Source organism: Pygocentrus nattereri, chromosome 5 (assembly GCF_015220715.1).
Source record: "Pygocentrus nattereri isolate fPygNat1 chromosome 5, fPygNat1.pri, whole genome shotgun sequence".
Lineage (NCBI taxonomy): Eukaryota > Metazoa > Chordata > Actinopteri > Characiformes > Serrasalmidae > Pygocentrus > Pygocentrus nattereri.
In genome coordinates, this window is record NC_051215.1 from 42653641 (window position 1) to 42674820 (window position 21180).

Here is a 21180-nt window from a genome sequence, read left to right on the forward strand (position 1 = left end):
AGCCATACATTTCAGTCAGTTACATATTAATAATGATTTTAAGATATGTCTGTCCTACATTTATATGTCCTTACAAAGACTAAATGACCTAAAATAACACTTTTATTTTTTTTAACAATTTTTATAACATGGACAACCAAAATTTGGTAAGGAAATCAAAGTAAATGTCACATTTTCATATTTATGCTTCATATTTAAATAACACTTTAAAATCATATTCATATTAAATTCAAACATATTGGAATGTCTGTACCAAAGCTATTGTATCAGGACATGCAATTTGCCGTTTATACTCAAAAACAGTTATATTATATTATATTATATTATATTATATTATATTATATTATATTATATTATATTTTTAAGTTTTATACAATTTTGTAATGTTCGTTATTTGCCTTACAGACTGATACTTAAAATGATGAACTTTGTGTTTTGTGCCACAGCGCCTGAATCTGATCTGGCGCTGAGGGGCTCCAGCTCAGCAGTCTGCCGGGACCAGAACACACTCAGCAACAGACTGGATGCAGTGGAAAAGGTGAACTTCTCTCATCTTCTGTTTTTCTGTTTTAATCTCTACATGTAGATTCAGGGTGAGAAAATGTTTTAACTATTCCACACAGTTTTATTGCACTCAGCCCCAGTGCAGGATGGAGGATCAATCGTTCGCCTGCAGGTCTTTATCAGTCCTTCTCCACCCAGCAACACTGACTCACTCATTTCTCTATCAGCAATCAGTCTGGCTCTTAGCAAAATGAAACTCTCTGTTAGAGCAACATGAGAAAACTCGGTGTCCACATGCCCTTTACTAATCCCCCCCTTCTTCCCTCACAACTATCAACCACTCTCCCCTTCTCTTTCTATCAGCTGATCATTTGCCTGTTTTCCTCTGAAGAATAGCTCAACCAGTTTGCATTAAAGTCCCTGTAGTTACTGAATAAGAACCCTTAGTATGTAATAAGCCTAGGGGTTAAGGGGTTAAGGAGTGAGAAAACCCCCTGATGATGTATCCTGAAGGTGAAAAGAACTTTTCTGGGTTGAAAACTTGAGGCCAAGTTGTTGCTAATGTTTTTCCCCACTAACCAAGTAAATAGAAAAGGAAGCCAGGAAGCCAGCTAACGTTACTGCTAGGAAGTGGAATATCATGTCTGTATTTATATAAAATTTCTTTATGGCAGTGGGAGAGGGAGGGATTCCCAGTGGTTGCATGATGAATTTGTGTAATACATGCTGGGTATTGTAGTGAGAGAACACTGATGGCTGAAAACATAACTTAGCCTGGTTCTGGGCCAGAATGCCCCTTTAAATGAATCTCAAATAGACTTGCTTGTGGTTTCTCAATATACTTTGCCAAACTGTTGTTCCAAGTATGTGTTTGGAATTGATTTATTTCTCTCAGAGGTCACCTTGTTCTGTTTCCCTCCACCATTCCTCACTTTTTGTATCTTTTGTATTTCCACTATCTCTAAAGCTCATCTGTAATATAAAAGTCTTTCTTCCCGTCTAATGATCTGTCTCTGTTGTTGCTTTCAAGCGGGCCGAGAACACAGTGCAGAAGCTGGAGGAAGAGCTGGCTGGCCTGCTGGACGCAATGGAGAAACCTGAGTGGAGCTTTCTACTGGACTCTAGTGCTGGACCTGCAGTGGACATACTAGATGAAAGGAACCCCAAGCCACAGCCCTGAGACAGAGAGAGAGAGCAAGAGGGAGAGGGAGGTAGAAAACTGTAGGACTAGAATATTGTTCACTTGTTCACAGTAAGTTAGAGATTCCTTTCAGGCATACACTATACGTTTAATGAAATAATTAATTCAAAACAAAATCTAATATGTCCCATGAAATCATGAGCAGTGGTTGGTTGGAGGAACTGTTGGTACACATTGGCCTTATCTGCCTCCCATTCAACCTTCCTGGAAAATGAAAGCTAACAGGAGCCTGTCTGTAGGATTCAGGTTTGACCTCGTAAGCCAAGGTGAAGAGTCTTCAAAAACACAACCTCCTGTCTTGTCCTCAGGAGGGTTCCTCTCTCCTGCTGTTAAAGCAGTGTATGGAGCACTCGGTTGACTTACAGGCTCACAGAAGTCACTGTGGTGGGCTTCATGGATTTAAACATTTTCTTTCTGTATAACAAAATGTACTGTATAGACTCAATGGATACTTCAATGTTAGTACATTTTCTCTTTTCTATATTTTTCCCATTTACACTATACTGACCATATATATGTATATATATATATATATATATATATTAATATGTGTGTGTGTGTGTGTGTGTGTGTGTGTAGGTGTGTTTATAAAACAGTTCAGACACTAAATTTTAAATGGTTTGCTCTCTGTCTCCCCCTGTCGTCCACACAAGCATATACCTTTGTTCTTCTACCAACCATAGACTTCTGATGCATGTGAGTCGCCATATGAACAGACAGGACCGGTGCACTTAAACATTTTATTAATATTTTCAGAATCATCAAAACAATCTATGGGATGCCAAAAGTTAAATAGAATCTATTCATACATATCATGCCATCCACATTTATTTGGAGACAATGCTTTGCTTTGTACAGTCAAACATCTTCAATTGATAAAGCAGTCCTAAAGTATGGAAAACAGAGCAGTGATGCCACTGGCAGAAGCGCCGTCATTGTCCCGATGATTAACAGTAAGTTTTCACTTTAGTGGCAAAGGCGTCGGACAAAGAGACACAGCTATGACCTTATGCCCTTCCGCAAGATTCCATTGCAAATAGTGGTACATGCAAAAATTCTGATGTTTATTTAGTACGCTATGGCCTCAGTATAGTAATTTCTTTAACAAATTACAGTGCTTTTTTTCCATTCATATTCACTTGATGCTTATAGTATGTTTAATTCCAGAAACATTCCATGTTTTCACTTACTACAATAAATGCTTGTTTACAAATGTTACATTGGTCCTATGCACTACTTACACACTCTCCCACACCCACACGCACATTAACTAGACAAATACACACACGCATACACACGCACAGACAGACAGACAGACAGACAGACAGACACACACACACACACACATATGCAAACACACATATTAACCAGACGAATACAAACACACACAGGCACTCATTTTATTTAGAAATGGCTATGCAAATGGTACAAAAGCTTTGGCGTTTTTGCCTACAAGTTGTGCCTGCACACTTGGAAATAGAAGTTAAACGTCACTGTATGAAGGCATAGCTTCATACAGCGGCCTTTTGTTATATCACTATATTTTCCATCTGTTTTCGTTCATACTTTTTTTTAGGTTAGGTAAGCGCACCCACATAAAACTGTGGAGAAAAGGTTCTGCTTTTAGCTATGTACATGTTTTACAGAATTAGACAATGACAATTTAAGGTGGAGAATGCTACATGTTCTCACATGTCACAACTGAGATAGATGGCACCACCTTAAAACAACCACTATCATATTCATAAAGTACAGAAACAACTCTACTCTAAAGAAAAGCCCCATCTTGTCCACTAGGGGGAGTGCTTAAGCCACATCAACGCAGAACACAGTCCCCAAATTTCACACTACACGCTTATTGTCAAGAGTATCGTCAATTACCTTAATCAAATGTGATAATAAAATGGATTCCTATAGAGGTAAATTAAGCTTACTCCCCTGGTGGAGGGAATATGAGTAGTTCATAAGCAGCAGGAATGGAAGGGAACTAGAGTACATACTGAAAGCACACTGTGGTGTCATCTACACTGACGCACTCTCTACAGCTGAACACCGAGCCCTCCAGAAACAAACATCTTAATAAACTCTAACAGTCAGAGGGAGAAACACAAACTGACTTGGCAACAGGTCACCAGTGAACAGAGTCCTGGTCAGAAGCAGCTAGCTCATAAAGACAAGAGTTACAAAAACAAGTCATTCACATTAACACCACAACAGATACTGACTCAAGGTTAAGAAAGTGACTCCCAAGCAATGAGGTTCGACTCCTTTGATATATTTATTTGCAACAAGAATAGGACTTGCTTGCGACAAAGCATGGACCATTTTTCCAACATTAGAGACGCGACAGATTTCCCTTACTCGACTCTTTTCAGGTGCCAAGCAGTTTGTCCTTCTACCTGTTTAAAGACTGTTGCCTCTATAGAAATGAACTGAAAGCTAAACCATTAGTAAGTGGCGACCTGCTTTCAGAGCTGAAAGAGCAAACAAAGCTAGTCTAAAGTTCAGAGAGCTTTCACCTATTCAATAATTAACTGCTCTCTCCACAGAAAACAGCATTTGCTCATCCTCGTTCTGCTGCCCTTGTCATGTGAACACTCCTACAGAGTCCTATTGCTCTGGGTGTCATCATGCGTTTCTCAGGCAGCATCTGTGCGGTTTGTTACCTCTAAAATGTCTACTTTACATCATGCTGTACAGTTATGTTGCATAGAAGTTAGAGCTTACTCTAGGGGCCATGTAGAAAGGGACAGAGAGAAAGTAGAGGCCGTGTTGCTGCTCGTACAGGCATAACCCAAACTGTACTGTGGTAAATGCTACTGGGAAGGAGCCATTTTGGGCTCTAATGCGGCCGTCTCTCCGTGCTAGCAGTCAGAGGGCCACGCTGAGGGCTTTATAGGCATGGTGAGCGCACTGAGAGACCAGCGGGAGGCGCTAGGAGCTGCCTGCGGATGAGCAGACTGAGCCGCACATGCTCAGCTTGGAGGTCTCGGGTTCGGCCTCAGTTTCTTCGTCCTCCGTACCTCCCTCTGCCTCCTCCCCCTCTCTGTCAGGGTCTCCTTCTCCTTCTCCCTCTCCCTCTGCTCCTTCCCCCTCTCCCCCCATGCAGCCTTCCTCCTGTCTCCTCTTCAACCTGCCACACACAGACAGAGAGAAATGAAAGATGAGGATTGTAAGGAAGATTACACTGCCTTGCAAAGTGGTGCTGGACAATATCTGAGAAACAATTATCATGATATTTACATGCTAAAAACAATGAGGTACCATTACATCTCCAATCATGTGACCGTGCATTTCTGCATTCATGAGATCATTTAAGTGTGGGTTCATGGCAGTTTCCTCCCTTTCACTGAAAATGTTAGCTAGTCACCAGTAGCAAGCAGCTGTCTACTCTGCACACTGTGACAATGGATTTACAGCATCCCATCTTTAAAAATGATTCGGTCCTTATTTTAAGTTGTTTGTGGCAAGTATCTTGCATGTTTGCCAACAGGCGCATCACTTGCTAATGTACATCATGCAAAAGCAAAGGGCTATGGTTCTTGACCATGTTGACTGATGAAACCCACTAGACTTTGTCAGCAGCCTAATGGCTTATTAATGTAATCTATTGTTTTAACAATCCTTAGTTAATTGTAGAACAAGAAATAAGGCATTACACAATATTATTTAATATTAATAAACAATATTTTTTAAAACCATATAAAGTTTTATATTACATAAGTCAAAAGTTAAAAGTTTAGACCAATCCAGCTGTCTATCAAATCTCTTTTCCAACATGGAATATCATCGCCTGTCATGGATCAGCACCAGTATCTGATTTGTCCTGTCTCTAGCCCTAAATGTAACACAGTCAGCTGTGTAAGCATGACAATACCTGACACATATGCATATAGTTCATAAACATTTGTGTGAGAAGCCAAATAGAGATGAAAGCACCTGAAGACCCAACACCAGCACACACACAGACACAGAAAAAGTAGGAAATGCGTTTGGTGATGCTCTGGCACAGACTTGCGTGCCAGGGATGAAGTGCAATAAATAATGTGGTAGTGCTAAAAATAGAGCTAGAAACATGAAACACATGAATTACAACAGAGAGAGAGAGAGAGAGAGAGAGAGAGAGAGGGAGCAAGGGAGGACAGATTATGCAGTGAATACAGACACAGATAAATTATAAATGAGGTAATAATTTAGAGCAGGGATGAACCAATATCCTCTCCCTCTGGGGAAAGGCCATGCTGTAACAACGTCTACTGCCAGTAAACATACCGAGATAGCTCAGCTCTAACACAGTCAAACACTAAGGATGCTGCTGAAATTGGTGTAATTATGACGGGATACCTTTGGAGAGAATAGATGCTAAGTGATGGGAGGAGACATAATCAGTGTAACACAAACAGTCTGTAAACTCCATTAAAACTTTTGTGAAGAAATTCCACAGGGTCTTTAGAGCAGCTCTGTTTCTAAACTCTTTGAATGATATTCAGTTTTTCCCATGAAACTGTAAGTGAGCTCTCAAGGAACAAATTACTGAATATATTTACAGGAAAATTCCATATTTTCTTCCACTTGTTCAACAGGAAAATTCCATAGTTTGTTCCACATAGTTTGTGCCTTGCTATTTCTACATTTTCCATCCACTATCACTGCTCTCAGAACAAAACCTCATATCTCCATTTTTGTTGATTTTCAGTTTTTGACATGATTTGAAAATGCATGATGGCCTTTATATTTTGTGTAAATTTCATGAAGGATGGACCAAAATAAATGGCCAAAAATTACTTGGATAAAACTCTGGTTCCATTCACTTACATTGAAAGTAATGTAAGTTTATTCCTTCTCCTGTAAAGTTACCATTTCGGAGATACAAGGTTTTATTCCAATAGCAGTGATATATATAGGTTGATTTAGAAATGTTTTGTTTTTCAACTTTTGGTATATTTTTTAGATTTTATGGACCAATATCACCAATATAATTGCACTACCATATAATTACTGACTGTAGCCCACCTGTCACCAGAGTTTATCACACCCTGTCCATCAATGGAAAGGGAGTACCACATTCATAATTTTAATAAGATGCATATTCATTTATGACAATTCTGGGTATAACAAGGTTCTGAAAAAAATAAGAGCTGATGTAATAATGGAAAACACATTTTGACATCTCCAATTAAGGTGGTATTAATCATAATATAGCATTGGTAATTCTATGTGTAATTCCCAACTAATTTCCAAGAAAAAAAAGAAAATCTGGAACATATCCAGATAAATAGTATGTATGTATATATATATGTGTGTGTGCATGTGTATGTGTTGTAATGTTTCAATTATTCCATGTGATGTTTCATGTAATGTTTCAATTATTTGTATATTTGAATGCCAAAAGCTTCCTTCTCAATTGCGTCAATTTGGAAAACCCACAGTAAAGGCAATAGAAAATTTTTCCACAGCAGTCTAATGGCTTATTAATGTCCTGCAACACTTTATTATTTTAACAATCCTTAGTTAATTGTAGAACAAGACATAAGACATTACACAATATTATTTAATATTAATAAACAATACTTTTTAAAACCAAATAATGTTTTAACACCCTGAAACTGAAAAAAATATCCCTTTCCTCTCAAAGTAGTTGGTTCTTGGTCATGTTGACTGACTAAACCCACCAGACGATTTGGTATGTAAGATTAACACATAACTACAGCGCTGTGGCCAGGGTCATACAGTGGTTTTCCAGGACAGGTTCCACTTGGAAAAGGTCGACCAAAGAAGTTGTGGTCTGATGAAACCAAGATAAACTTATTTGGCTCAGACAGTGTCCAGCATGTGTGGCAGCGCCCTGGTGAGAAGTACAAAGACAACTGTCTCTTGCTGACAGCCAAGCAAGGTGGTAGTAGTATTATGAGTACTGTCAGTGTCACTGGGGAGCTGCATTCCAACATGTACTGTGACATTCTGATCCAGAGCATGATCCCCTCTCTTTGGAAACTGCACTGCATGGCGGTTTTCCAACATGATAACGACCCTAAACACACCTCCAAGATGATAACTGCCATGCTGAGGAAGCTGAAGGTAAAGGTGATGGACTGGCCAAACCCTAAAGCCAATTGAGCACCTGTGGGGCATCCTCAAGCAAAAGGTGGAGGTGCGCAAGGTGTCTAACCCACCAGCTCTGTGTCATCATGGAGGAGTAGAAGAAGATTCCAGTAGCAACCTGTACAGCTCTGGTGAATTCCATTCCCAAGAGGGTTAAGGCAGTGTTAGATAGTAATAGTGGTCACACAAAATATTGACACTTTGAGCACAATTTGGACATGTTCACTGTGAGGTGTGCTCACTTGTGTTGCCAGCTATTTAGACATTTATGGATATGTGTTGAGTAATTTTCAGAGGACAGTAAATCTATGAGTATTTCATGTGATGTTACAGTTATTTTGTACACCACCTGTATCTTGTTAGCTGTGATTGTGCTGAATGTGAATATTATACTTAACAACATGACAAAGATATGCAAAAAAACAGACAGGTCTTATTGCTGGTCTTTAAAGGTTCTAATGTACAGAGTGTTTTTCAGTGTTAGCTCACTTTTCCCGGTTGAAGATCATGAACTCTTGCTGCACGACTTCAAGGCACTCCTGTAGATAGTCGTTCTCCTGCGGAAAGCACAAGACCAGCACAGGTCAGCTTTGCACAGACCCAACCAGCAGCACATTGTAAAACCAATCAGCGCTTCCGAGATTACAGCAGCCCTCTCTCTGCCCTTCCATCCACTGCTGGCATTGTGTTCAGCCTGCTTTAGTTCAGACTGGACACCGTTATTGTGTTTGGCTTGCTTTTGCTCGGATTGGATGCTCCAGACAGGCCAAAAATAGCGCCTCATATTTCCGAAAGTGCTGGGGGGCTTGGCAACAGTACTGAAAGCTTCATAATTTAATCATCCAGGTAATAACGGAGGAGGAAGCTCCTGCTCCAGAGGCTATGGAGGCTCTTGTTAGCGAAGCTAACTGTACTCCTGCATTAGCTTGTGGATCAAGAACAACAGTGGCATTGACTGCATTTAAGATCACTGAGATCTACATAAGCAGTCACGGAAAGAGAGAGCGCTACACTCCAGAGTAATTTCACTGCTAAAGTAGGTAGCAGTCTACAATAACAAGGTGGACTCTGGGTACGATAACCTCTGTCAAGTCTCTGCTCAATGCCTAGGGATTAAGGTTGCCAGTCAAATTAGAAGGATATAAATAGTCTCAGTGCACATAAATAAGGCGTAAATATATCTCTTGTCTGGCCTCCAGAGGGTGTTGTAGTAGGTAAGGCTACATTGGCCATGCTTCCAGTGCACTAAATCTCCAGACATATACAAGAGATTATATTCACAGTGTGCTGGGAATGAAAGCTAGTAATGGAAAATCCACAAAAATGCACAAAAGCATAAATCTGAATAGAGATGGTACCCTATTTAATAACCAGTATCTCTGTCAGAAAATGCTGGATCAGATAACAGGGAAGAAACAGTTCAAAAATCAAATTCAGGATGTAGCAAAAAAAATTACAGAACTGCCTGTTGCACAACATAATGTAAAGCTGTGACGCATGAAGAAAAGTAACATAACAAGAGCCTATAGCTGAACAAAAAGGCAGTGCTTTTGTACTTCTGTCACGCTATTGGTCATGTATTTTTTCTTGTAGAGAGCGCAGGCTACTGTAGAATAGTAGTGATGTTAGAAATGTTTTAGTATGGTGATGACAATTCAAGTGCTCTATAAAAAAGAGCTCAGTAGATCTCTAGATCATAGAGCTAGATCTAGATATTAACTAGCAGAGAGTGTTCAGTGTGATGCTTACTATACTAAGAAACCTTTGTTCTGACACTTTTGGGAACCTAGACCTCAACATTTGGGGCTTCTCTAGAGGAAAGACAGTACTGTGCACAAGGCTTTGGCTTCGGCAGCCTGGAAACTGTTAAAAACTTAAACTTTGTTTTGTAGCAGTAAATGTTTTTCTGCCAGTGAAAAACACAATGATATTAAAATAATTGCAAATAAGCATACATTCAGTAAAACAAAACAAGATTTTTATTTATTTTCAGTTGTTACTAATATATTGATTAAAAGAATACAGTTAGAAAAACAAAGTTCTTTAGCTCCTCATTTCTCACTGCACTCCAGCCATTATATGGATTAAATTCCATTAGCAACATCTCATTTAATTTGAGTGAATACCCAAACTAGGTATTAGATGGTAACTGTAGATACTGGGCTTTCTTATGGAGAACTTTGGAAATTGTTAAGCTAACACACTGATACACATCAAAACACACACACACACTTCCTAAGCCGCTTTCCCCTCAGGGTCACATCAAAACAATGTAGTGTTTATTTGTTTATTTGTATTTATGCTCATTTTAGTGTTTTTGTAACAAATAGATGATTACTGACCAGATAAAAAAGTGTTACATATATTTTTTATGACTTTTCTCAGACTTTTGCACAGTACTGTGTGTAGAGGAGTAAAGCTCTCAGCTCATGTTAACTCACAGACTGGGAATCCTTGCTGTTGTCTCTGGATCTGTTCTTGGCCAGCCGCTTTTTCTTTTTATGTAGCGGGCGAGATTCTAAAATCATCTCTTCCAGCTCAAAGGTAGGGTCACAATGCAGACGACCTTTCTGTTTTCACCCACACACAATAAACAGACAGCAAACAACAGTGAACAATAAGAAACACGAGCAGCTTTTGTAACCATTAATCTACAACCCATGAAGAATGGAGACAAGATGTAGCGTTTAGCTTTGTGAGTTTGGGTACTAATCTGTGTACACAGTGTTTTCTGTTTGCATTGTGTGTATGTGTATGTGCCAGGCTCCAGTGTACACTGAGTACTGTGTAATGTGCTGATATGTTTAATCAGGTCCTACATTGGGAACAAATCCAGCCTCCATCTTCTTCTCGTAAACAGCGTCCCAGTTGACGTCTGAGAGGTAGGGGGCTGTCTGCATGTGAGCCAGACTAGAGAATCGGTGCTCTGGGTTTACAGTTAACAGCTGAAAAACAGACACATACATTTATATTCATTCTGTTTCTCTATTTCAGACCAATACATCCACACACACAGACCATGTACACAGAAATTCACTCACTGGCCTTATTAAGTACCCCTACCTTCTAAGTACACTCAGTGCCCATTTTATCAGGTCTTACTTTGAGTTTATTTCCAAAATTCTGCATATACATTTGTAAGCATTTTGGATACAGCATGTTCTTGAAAAGAATAACAATTGATGTATAATGGCAAGCACACTATTCGATCCTATTTCTATACCTTAATAAAAGTGTTATTAATCATAATATAGCATTGCTATTTCTTGTACAGTCATATGCAAAAGTTTAGGTACTCCCAGTCAAATTATATTTTATTGAATCACTAAGTTAAAATAGTAAAAACACTTCCAGACATTCTAACGCACACTTACTGTTTATTCACTCAATTTTATATATTGGTCCACAAATATAAAATGAGGCCTGTGCAGCATTATTATTTGTAATAATTAATAATCATTTATTTTTACTTAGAAAATCAACAAGTACTTTGACAAGGGGTCTCCAAGACAAGACAAGCAAAGCTTCCAAGAACGTATGTCATAAAGAAAAAAGTCTTGAAAGGGGTCTGTAACATGTGTTAGAAATTCAGATTTCAGGAATCAGAAGTCAGGAGACCTTCAGTGTAGACTTGATTTTATTGACACACAGGAAATGTGGGCACAGCTTAGTGGATCGCAGCCAGTCTATCACAGCCAGTCTGATTAGGGATATTTTAGGAGAACCTTATAAACACTGGAAGTTGTGGGAGGAGGATAAAGGGGCGGAAAAGGAGTTTTAGGGGGGGTGAGCGAGGGGGATGAGAGTGATAAGAAGAGGGGGTTAAGCAAGGGTATGCGAGGGGGATGAGGGTGATAAGAAGAGGGGGTTAAGCAGGGGGATGATGAAAAGGACAGAGGTGCCGACTCCCTGCAAGGATGGCGAACATCAACACTCCTTGATGGTTGCCACCCTGGAGGGTTATTGTGTGACCTTATGGTCAGCAATCAAAGGGCCAAACCAACAATGCAGGGAGTTGACCACCTTAGATCAGCAGATAGGACAAACAATGGAGGGAGCTGACCATCCTCAGGTCAGAAGATAGAAGCTTAATTTCTCTCACATGTTTTGGAAGAGAACCCTGTAGCAAATCTGTTTTCCTGTAAAAAAAGATATTAAATGCAAAGTACGCTGTTTTTCATTGTCACAGTTTAGATCATGACTGCTAAAAGGCCTGTGCAGAGAGTGAAGCCCTATTTGAGGATGTTTCCTCATGTAAAAACTGCCTTGTGAATACAAAAATTCAAAATATACTAAAATATTTTCATGCAAAAATTCTTATTAATTTTTTACTAGTGATCCTAACCCTACACAGTGTGCATGCTAAAGACTGGTGACACAAAGAAAGCAGTTCTCCAAGGCCACCCTCCTCCTCATACCTCACAAACAGATTGCACTAAAATCTTAAATCACTGCTTTTTCAACGAGCTAAAGTGTCATCACGGTATGCACTGCTGTATAGTTTCATTCTGTGGAGGAATACAGCTCAGGCTTTGAGGCAATCCAACAAAACAGCTCACACTTTTTCACCGTTCACCATTTCAACTTCAAGTAGCAGCCACTAATATGATTCCACAACTCTCTATCTGATTCTGGACTAGTTTTTAGTTTTCAGAGGGCCTGGAGATGTTGTGTAATTAGTGGAGTTCCTGCACTTTGGGTTTATGTGAATGGCAGGTGGAGTTGAACTCTGGTATGTGATAGAAATGTAAATAATCTGTAATATAATATTCAAAATCCATTTAACCATTAAATGTGATAAACCACACTGACTGGAAGGCCCCTAAATCCCAGCTAAAACCCTTTTCCATTTTAACATTATTCTATGATCATCAGTAGCTCTTCCATTCAATTTTTCATGAAAAAAATGTGAAGTAGTGTGTTCTCTGAAGACGATGTGTACATATTTCAACAAAACCTGAAATTTGGCCAGGGGCCACCAGACTTTTGCATATTACTGTATATCAGATTCAGAATCAGAATCAGAATACTTTATTTATCCCAGAGGGAAATTGCAGTATACAGTTACATGCAATGATATGTTTATGATATCAATGTTGAGAACATAATGACATAAAATAACCACATTGAGCCATACTGTTCCCACATTGATTGCACTAATGAAGGAAGTAGGGCTCCCCCATCCCCTAAACGCCATTTATCACCTGTTTGGAAGCTTGACACTACACAACACACATACATTAAACACATAGGTAAACTATGCAACGCTATGTAGAGCTGGGTTCTAAATCAATTTCCTACAACTGGATTTAGAGCTTCTCTCTCAGGATTACATGTCTTCCTTTCGTATGCAAATACCAAATTTCACTTCTTGCCACTTCACAGCCAGTAAATTCTATCTGTCATCAGTCCAAGCATCCATAGGGGGCACTGTTGAGCTGGCATTAGTGTGTCAGTCTTCAGGGCCAATTAGTTTTAAATAAGAGTGCTGGAGTGATGGAGCTCAGGGATAACATGTGCTCATCTGTCTGGGGAGTGATTATAAAAAGTTATTCTGTTATTAAGAGTCTGATAGATTTATAAAAGGATGACAGCTGTCCAGGCTTATCGAGAGACTGTGTCACACAACAGCGACTCGGAGACGAGATCCCCTGCCCGTCTGTTGGGATGTTCTTGGTTGTCACGGAAACCATATCTGTGGAATTTTTGGCCATGCTGGTGTGGTATTATCCTCAGAGGGCTGGGTTTGTCTCCACGGAGTCCAGACACAAGTAATCGATCTGTGCAGGCACGGATAAGACAAATGCACGTCCCAGTCAAGTGCCGGGATCAGACCCGGTCAGCAATTATAAAGAAGTGGCTGGGATTTCGGTGGTATAGTCTATGTGTGTGTAGCATTGTGTGATTGTGGGTGAAAGAGAGATGTTGCTATCTTGCGCTCTGACCTTGTCTCTGACCTCTTCAGCACGGCGGACAGTGTCTGACCCCTTTTATGATGACCTCTTCTCCTCTCTCACTCATTATTTTTCTGCCTCTCTCTCTTGTTCTTCCCATCCATTTTCACTCTACACCCCCTGTCTCTCTAGGTTTTTATTCACAGCCTGCTTAAATACTGTATTCCGCCCTTTCTAGGTCTGGCCACCTTCCACCCATTTCCCTCCAATTATACATCTTTCCATCCCTCCATCCTCCATCTCCCTCTACCTCACTCCTACATTCCCTCATTATGTCCCTCCTTCGTTCTCTCTCTCTCTCTGTTGAGTTTCAAACCCACTCACTCTGTTATGCACGCTCAACTCTGTCTCCGTTCTCCTCCTCCATTCTTAACTCTAATTATTTCACTCCTTTCTTTGTCACTTGTTCTTTAAAAATCCCCCCTTTGCTTATTCAGTGGTTCCTCAAATTTCCTTTTCTCTCCATCTCTCTGTCCTAAATTATTCTTTGCCTTTTTCTTTTCATTCCAACTTGTCTGTCAGAGCTCCATATTTGGCTTATTCCTTTATTCGCTCTTTCTTTCATTTCACTTTTGACACCTTTTTGGTGCTTCTGCACATACCTCTTTAAACTCAACTTACACGCTATGCTATGCCATGAGTCTTAAATAATGTTTAAATTAAGGACATTCTCTCCCTCTCTCTCTTTCTCTCTCTCTCTCTCTCTCTCTCTCTCTCTCTCTCTCTCCTCATGCACACACATCATTTCTTTCATGCCTCCTCTCTCTCTCACCTTGCGCAGCAGGGAGACAAGGTCTTTGTGCCAGGAGGAGCAGTACTGCACACTGACTGTGCTGAAGAGCTGCAACAGAGACTCCACTGAGTTACTGGCATGGATGTCATATGGTCTCTGAAAGAGAGAGAGGGAAAGAGAAAAGAGAAGAGAGAGAGAGAGAGAGAGACACACTGAAAGTTCAATTCAAATATCTCTCCATGCCAAGGCCAGTAAAATATATAATTATGTACTGAAGGCATTTGATCTGAAAAACTATTCATATATATCCCACGCTCTACATCATAAAAGGGATAATATTAAAATTCTAAGTGGGTAAAATTCAAAGATAAAAATGAAAGAAATGGATGTAACAGAGCCACATATCTCCCATTACATAACCTGATTGAATGCTCCTGTTGAAACACTCACCCAGCTACGCAGGACCTCAAAAATTGTCACCCCTAGAGACCACCAGTCCACTTCAAACGCATAGCCAGTCCCTCCACTCACAAATGACTGGAAAATCTCAGGAGCTGTGAAGGGCAGATGAAGCCCCAGCAGAATTTGCTTAATTTCACAGTTCATCTATTACTTCTATTCATTTCTGTTCATCTATTACATCTATTACTGTAAAACTATACAACACTAATACTAATACAAATAATAATAATAATTTGTTTAAACTCAATCCATAAGAAGCACATAAGCACACAAGCAATAGAACTTACAGCAAGAACAAACTTCTGTACATTTTAATGCACAATTACTGTTTATTGGCTGGATTTAATGGATTGGAAAAAAAAAACATTGTCTGTGCAAAACTTATTGCACATTTTATATTTAATGTTCTATTTTTTTACATGATGTTACCCGCAGCAAATAAATAGATGCTATGCTGATATGCTATAGTTATGATATGCTATAGTTCAGTTTCTTACCTGTGGGGGTGTGTTGTCTTATTTTCACAGAGAAAATCTTCAAAACATGTAATTTGATCACGGGTGTTCAAACTTTTGCACGACCGTATGTCATTTTCTATGTGTTTTATTTCATTGTGAAATATGCACTGGTGTAATATTAAAGTCAACCTGAAATCAAATTTTTTACCTTGTTAGTAAAAGTTCCTGGTTATAATCTTCCATCAAAATACAATGACTTTTGCCTGCCTCTAAAATAAATGTCTTCTGAGGTTTGATTACATCACTGGTGGATGGAGAAAAATATTAATCAACAACATGATTAATTCTACCTATCATTGAGCGAAAATACTCAGCTTAGACACAATTCCTGGTACCGCGTTTCAGTGGTAAGTATGGGAGAAAAAAGTGTTATGATTTCTAATTCACACTTTGAGAAAAGATCAAACAGAATGAAACAGTTAAATCACAAGCTAGGACTCTATCATGCATGAGAAACAGCTTACCCATATATGGCTTGGTTCCAGCTAAAGCTGTGGCTCTCTCTCCATCTTTGATAATTGTAGCAATGTTGAAATCGGTCAGGTGAGCATGACCTGAGTAACAAAACCAGTGAAAAGCATCTTGACCGGAACATTCATGACATCAGCTAATGGGGAGCAGCTGCATCCTGGGGCATCAAGTGACTCTACAGGTCACTAATAAAGGCTTTTACGTTTAAAAAATTATGCCTGACATCTCAACCATGTAGATGTCCCATTCACTGAGACAGGAGATTGTAACTGTATCTAAGATGGAAAACAGAAAAACAAACCCAAGAGAATGAGACTTGAACACCTGTGGACTTTAAGTGGAAAAAAAGCCAGGTTGAGGAGAGTTTTAGTAGAACAGCTTGTCCTTGAGCCTGGGTTTGTCTTTGAAGTATTGTGGGGCATCTGACACTGAGACCAGCTTACTGCACAGAGACAGGCTGTGTTACTGTGGCAATGCCTGCCAGCCTGCGGGATCACATCTCCTACATGTCACCTTGGACCAGTTCCATATGTCTGCTGAGGGGCTAAAGAATCATACTGTACACACACACACACACACACACACACACACACACACACACACACACACACACACACACACACACACACACACACACACACACACAGAGTCCTTACCTTGTTCATCCAGCAGAATATTATCTGGTTTGATATCCCTGTAGAAGAGACAGAGAAACAAAATCATCAACAAAAACATCACGTTAGTCTCTCGATCGGGTCTAAATGGGGCTGAGGGGTTCTGGATGCAGCTATTTGCATATGAACCTTTCTCAACAATACAGTAGCAGTTAGCAGACACCAAGCGTGATGCCATTTAAAGAAGACTGATTGATTTGGGTTGCCGAATGTCCAGCTTTGAGCGCCACTGCCCCATGTCCAGTGGATTTCATTCTAAATGGGTTTAATTTGAGAAGCAGATAAAGTGCTGTTTAGCTCTGTCACTGAGCTCCCCTTTCTCCCTCTCCTGAACACACATGGGTGTGCATGTGTAGAGGTTTTCTACACTCTAGGTTTTCTGCTTTCTGCTTTCTGAGAGCGAAAATATTGTGATTTATACCACGTCAATTTAGTACACCACTAATTGCATTTAGCTACTATTATGAGCATACTATTTAGTACAGTATATGAATTGAGGCACAGTCTAAGATAAAAAAGGTTAACCCACAATTTCTCAGTTACAGTTACATTAAAAAAAAGCAATTAAACACACAATTCATCTGGTGAGCCTATAGAGGACACAATGAATCAAATATAGGCTGTCATGGTTTGGTTTTATCTGTGTTATACAATGCCAGAACAAACAGTAGACTGGACAATCTATTTTAACTTCTAATATTCTTTACAGAAACCCTGCACTATACCTCAAAAAATATCCAGACGCCTCTTGTAATTAGCATCCATTGCTGACATAGGTGTTAAATTGCACACAGCTTGCATCATTTGTAGAATTAGACACTCTGAGCCTAAACATGATGACTTTACGCTTATGGAAACAAAGCCACCATGCCCAATGCCAAGCATCGCCAAGAATCATTCTCAGAAGAGTAGAAACTGTTACTGCAGAAAAGACGGGATAAACTCCCAATTAACACCCTTATTTTCAGAAAAACACACTGGATATGCAAGTGTCCACAAACATTTGGACACATAGTGCTATTTTTACCTAGATTGCTTATTATAGAAAATACAAAAACAAATAGACCAAAGCCAATTATTAAGTATAATCAACGCATGACTGACATAAAAATGGCAGCAATGCATTGATAACTGTCTCATTTCAACATTTTTCGAGGCTGTAATATGAAAGAAAGAAATGTGATGAAAAGTCACAGGCCCAGAGGCCATCTCTCTGATCTATTCCACTGTCAGTGTATAAGGCATGACCCAAAACTGTAATGAAAAGATGAAGTGATATAAAAGTTCTGGTATCTGGACTAAGGTTTAGATTGAGCCTCATAGTGTCAGTTACTGTAGAATGACTCTTTGGTTTCTGTATAGCACCGCAGTGCCTGACACTAAAAAAGGCTGCCCTATAGGGACAAGCTGCTAAAAATGTGCTTGTACCTGCTTATGCTTTTCTTCAGAATATCTGTGTGTGTGTGCAGTGTTATAAAATTAAACCTCCTTGTTGCCCTTTTCTGGCATGAATGTTCAGCTCTCAGGGGGCCTTCATGGATTTCTCCACGCCTGCTAATTGCCTGAGACACACATTCATGCCTCCAGCACACACACTAGTGCCTCACTGTGGGGTCTCAAACACACACACTAGGGCCTCACTGTTTACATCCAACAACCCCCACCATGCTCTCTCACTCTCTCTCTCACACACACACACACACACACACACACACACACACACACACACACACACACACACACACACACACACACACACACACACAAGCATACACCACTTCCCCCTCAGCTAATTAACACAAAGAGCCCACACTGCTGATGGCCAGCCAGGATGATTGGATTAATGCACATTGCACTCACATTCTCCTACTGCTTTCCTCAGCAAATACACGGCAAACACATACATACACAAATCTGTGGTCGTTTTCTGCTTTCCCTCCTTCAAATTTCAAACTAAAATAAGGCAATGTACTGCCCTATCCCTCACAAAGAAACTCTAACCCTAGCAGTACAAATAAAAATTACAACATGCTATAACATGCTATCTTACATAAGCAATATGATGATTAACACAGTAGCTAATCATTGTTACAGGAAAAAATATTCCAAATATACTTACATCTTCTCTGTATAGTCACCATGACAACTTTGATTAACTATTTCAGAGCAACAGTTCCTAAAGTCATAATCTTATCCAAAGTCCAGATAAGAAAAGAGTATTGCAGTAGCATCTTAACAAGACTACATTTCCTAAATTCTCTGCTCTTATAACCACAGCAGTGTCTTAACTTCTGTTTTAATCTAATATTTTTACCGTTAGCCGTTCTGTTACTGCCTTTTGGTACCTGTGGTATGCTGCATAACAAGTTTACTTTCCCTTTTTTTAAAGCAGTATTAATATTCTGGTTCCTTCTCTGTGTGTTAATGCTAATGAAAACTTCAGATATACACTACTGCAGTAATAGAAGTGAGTAATGAGTCAGAACTGAGTACGCAGTTTATTAGGAAGAATAGCATTAGCGCTAAAGCTTTGGGAAATAGAAAGTGAAACTGCACAGCGATGACACTATTTAACAGCAGAGGGCGCTGTCTCGAGATATATATATATATATATATATATATATATATATATATATATATATATATATATATACATTTTCCTTTTTTTAATTACATTTTATCACACTGTATTTTTTCCATCAATAATGCTAGCTGTCTAGCTAACTAATTACATTTCAACTTATCTTCATTGTGTTTTTTTTACATTTTAGCTGTGAGCATATTATTGGTTGCTTTGTAACAGACACTTCAATCTAGTATCGACCTCAATCGAGTAGTTTTAGAATTTCCTAATTTGAGATAAGATGCTGTAAGATAAGATCTAATTCATAAAATAAGTTAAGATTAGCTTCTATAATATAACTTTATGAAAAAACTTACCTTGACTTTGCCAGAACTTACGACAGAAGTTTCTATAACTGGACTTGGAAATGGACATCATATCATGCTGCATTATGAGGCTGTTCCTCCCTGTTGGCAGGGCTCGTTCTTTGTTTACATGCTGTAAATACTCATTCTGCAAGAGCTTCAGGCAATGAATATTTCATTGTATTTTTTCAGGCTTGTCATGCTTCATACTGAATCAGATGAAATAGGAGTGTTTTATCAGGCAGGGTTACACTATACGACTTATATCCTGATTTTTACTCATGTTTCTCAGTCTGGCTGAGTCTGTGCTGGTTGGCTGTAGTCTGCAGATTTTGGGGCAGTCAGAGTCGACAGTTAGGATAGAAAATCAAGTAGTGTGCGAGGGACACAGACTCGTTCTAGTGTTTCAGACCAGTCGGAGTATCAAACCTTTCTCTGAGCATCTAATAGTGTAGCTACTGGTCAGTGTACTGCAGAGGTTAGCATTTTCAACACTTTGAATGCGACTAATAAAGACCTTGTAATTAGCTGATGAGTCAAGTCAGATGCCTTTAATGGGGAGGAATGCTAGATTAAGCAGAGCTCTGGCCCATAAAGAGTGACCACTTCATGAACGTCATAGTGGTGATAGGAACTGGACAAGCAGTTAATGCCTCTAAAAACTAAATCATAGAAAGCTATTATATTTTGAGAAGGAAGAAGAATTTGGCCTGCAGTACATATACTTTGTTTTCATCGCAACCATTGAATTGTGCAGAAAAACCAAAAACCAATCAGTGGAATTCCTCTTTTAAGGCCATGGATTCCAATTCCAATCCTGAAATACCTCTATCGTTTATATTGTAGTGTTTTCCCTCTCTAACAATCTCAATTCAGCATAGGAAATCCTTGTTAATAATTTGGATGAAGTCTGTTTCAGCAGGGAAAACTCAAATATGGCATCCTGTACTTGCAACACAATTCACCAGTGTTATCAGAGCTACTGGCAAGCAAAATGAGTACTACACATCCCTGATAAATACATTACTTTTATCATGGTTTATATATCAATGATTGAATTATGCTGTAAATTTGTAACTTGAGCATGACACACATTAACAGATATTTCACTTAAATCCTGACTTTTTTCCCCTCTGTCTTTTTTTCATCCACTTCATAAAAATATATTACAGTCAAATGATAATGTATCATTATCCTAACATCCTAACAAATGCTACCCATGATTCAGTGCTCTACAGGTGTATCTTATCCACTTGTACAAACGCAAAATACAAATATTACCACATCAGTGTGACTGCAGTGCCTAGAAAGATCCACCACGCCAATTATACCTGTTCTGTGTAATTGTAGAACTGCAAAAAGCGAAGATTTTAATTCTGCACTGTTAAAATACTGTAGCATTCTGCTACTGGCTGACTCTGGAGGTGTGGCTACACACAAAGGCTCATGATAGCATGCGCTCTCTGACAAGAGGACTTATTGTGCTGTTCATTGCTGGTTGTTGTTAGTTTAAGTTACGGGTAAGTAATATTTGTGATGACCTTTGTCGGGAAGTGGAGTTATTGCATGAATGTTTTGTGCTGAGGGTTGGTCACCATCAGGTTGGAGCATGTGGAACATGGTAACCTTCCCT

General features: G+C 39.3%; 1 protein-coding gene across 1 annotated transcript in view; it reads right to left on the reverse strand.

The window, feature by feature from the left end:
* Positions 1-2431: 2431 nt before the first annotated feature.
* The window catches only part of LOC108426853 (serine/threonine-protein kinase 32C), a 119229-nt gene continuing 100480 nt past the window's right edge, over positions 2432-21180 (reverse strand). The window contains exons 5-12 of the mRNA XM_017696649.2: positions 16602-16639; positions 15939-16028; positions 14945-15048; positions 14534-14650; positions 10627-10752; positions 10249-10377; positions 8297-8364; positions 2432-4838 (exon numbers count right to left, since the gene is read on the reverse strand). Coding sequence (XP_017552138.1) covers positions 4640-4838; positions 8297-8364; positions 10249-10377; positions 10627-10752; positions 14534-14650; positions 14945-15048; positions 15939-16028; positions 16602-16639 — 871 coding nt within the window. The 3' untranslated portion in view covers positions 2432-4639. The remainder of the gene's footprint in view (positions 4839-8296; positions 8365-10248; positions 10378-10626; positions 10753-14533; positions 14651-14944; positions 15049-15938; positions 16029-16601; positions 16640-21180) is intronic.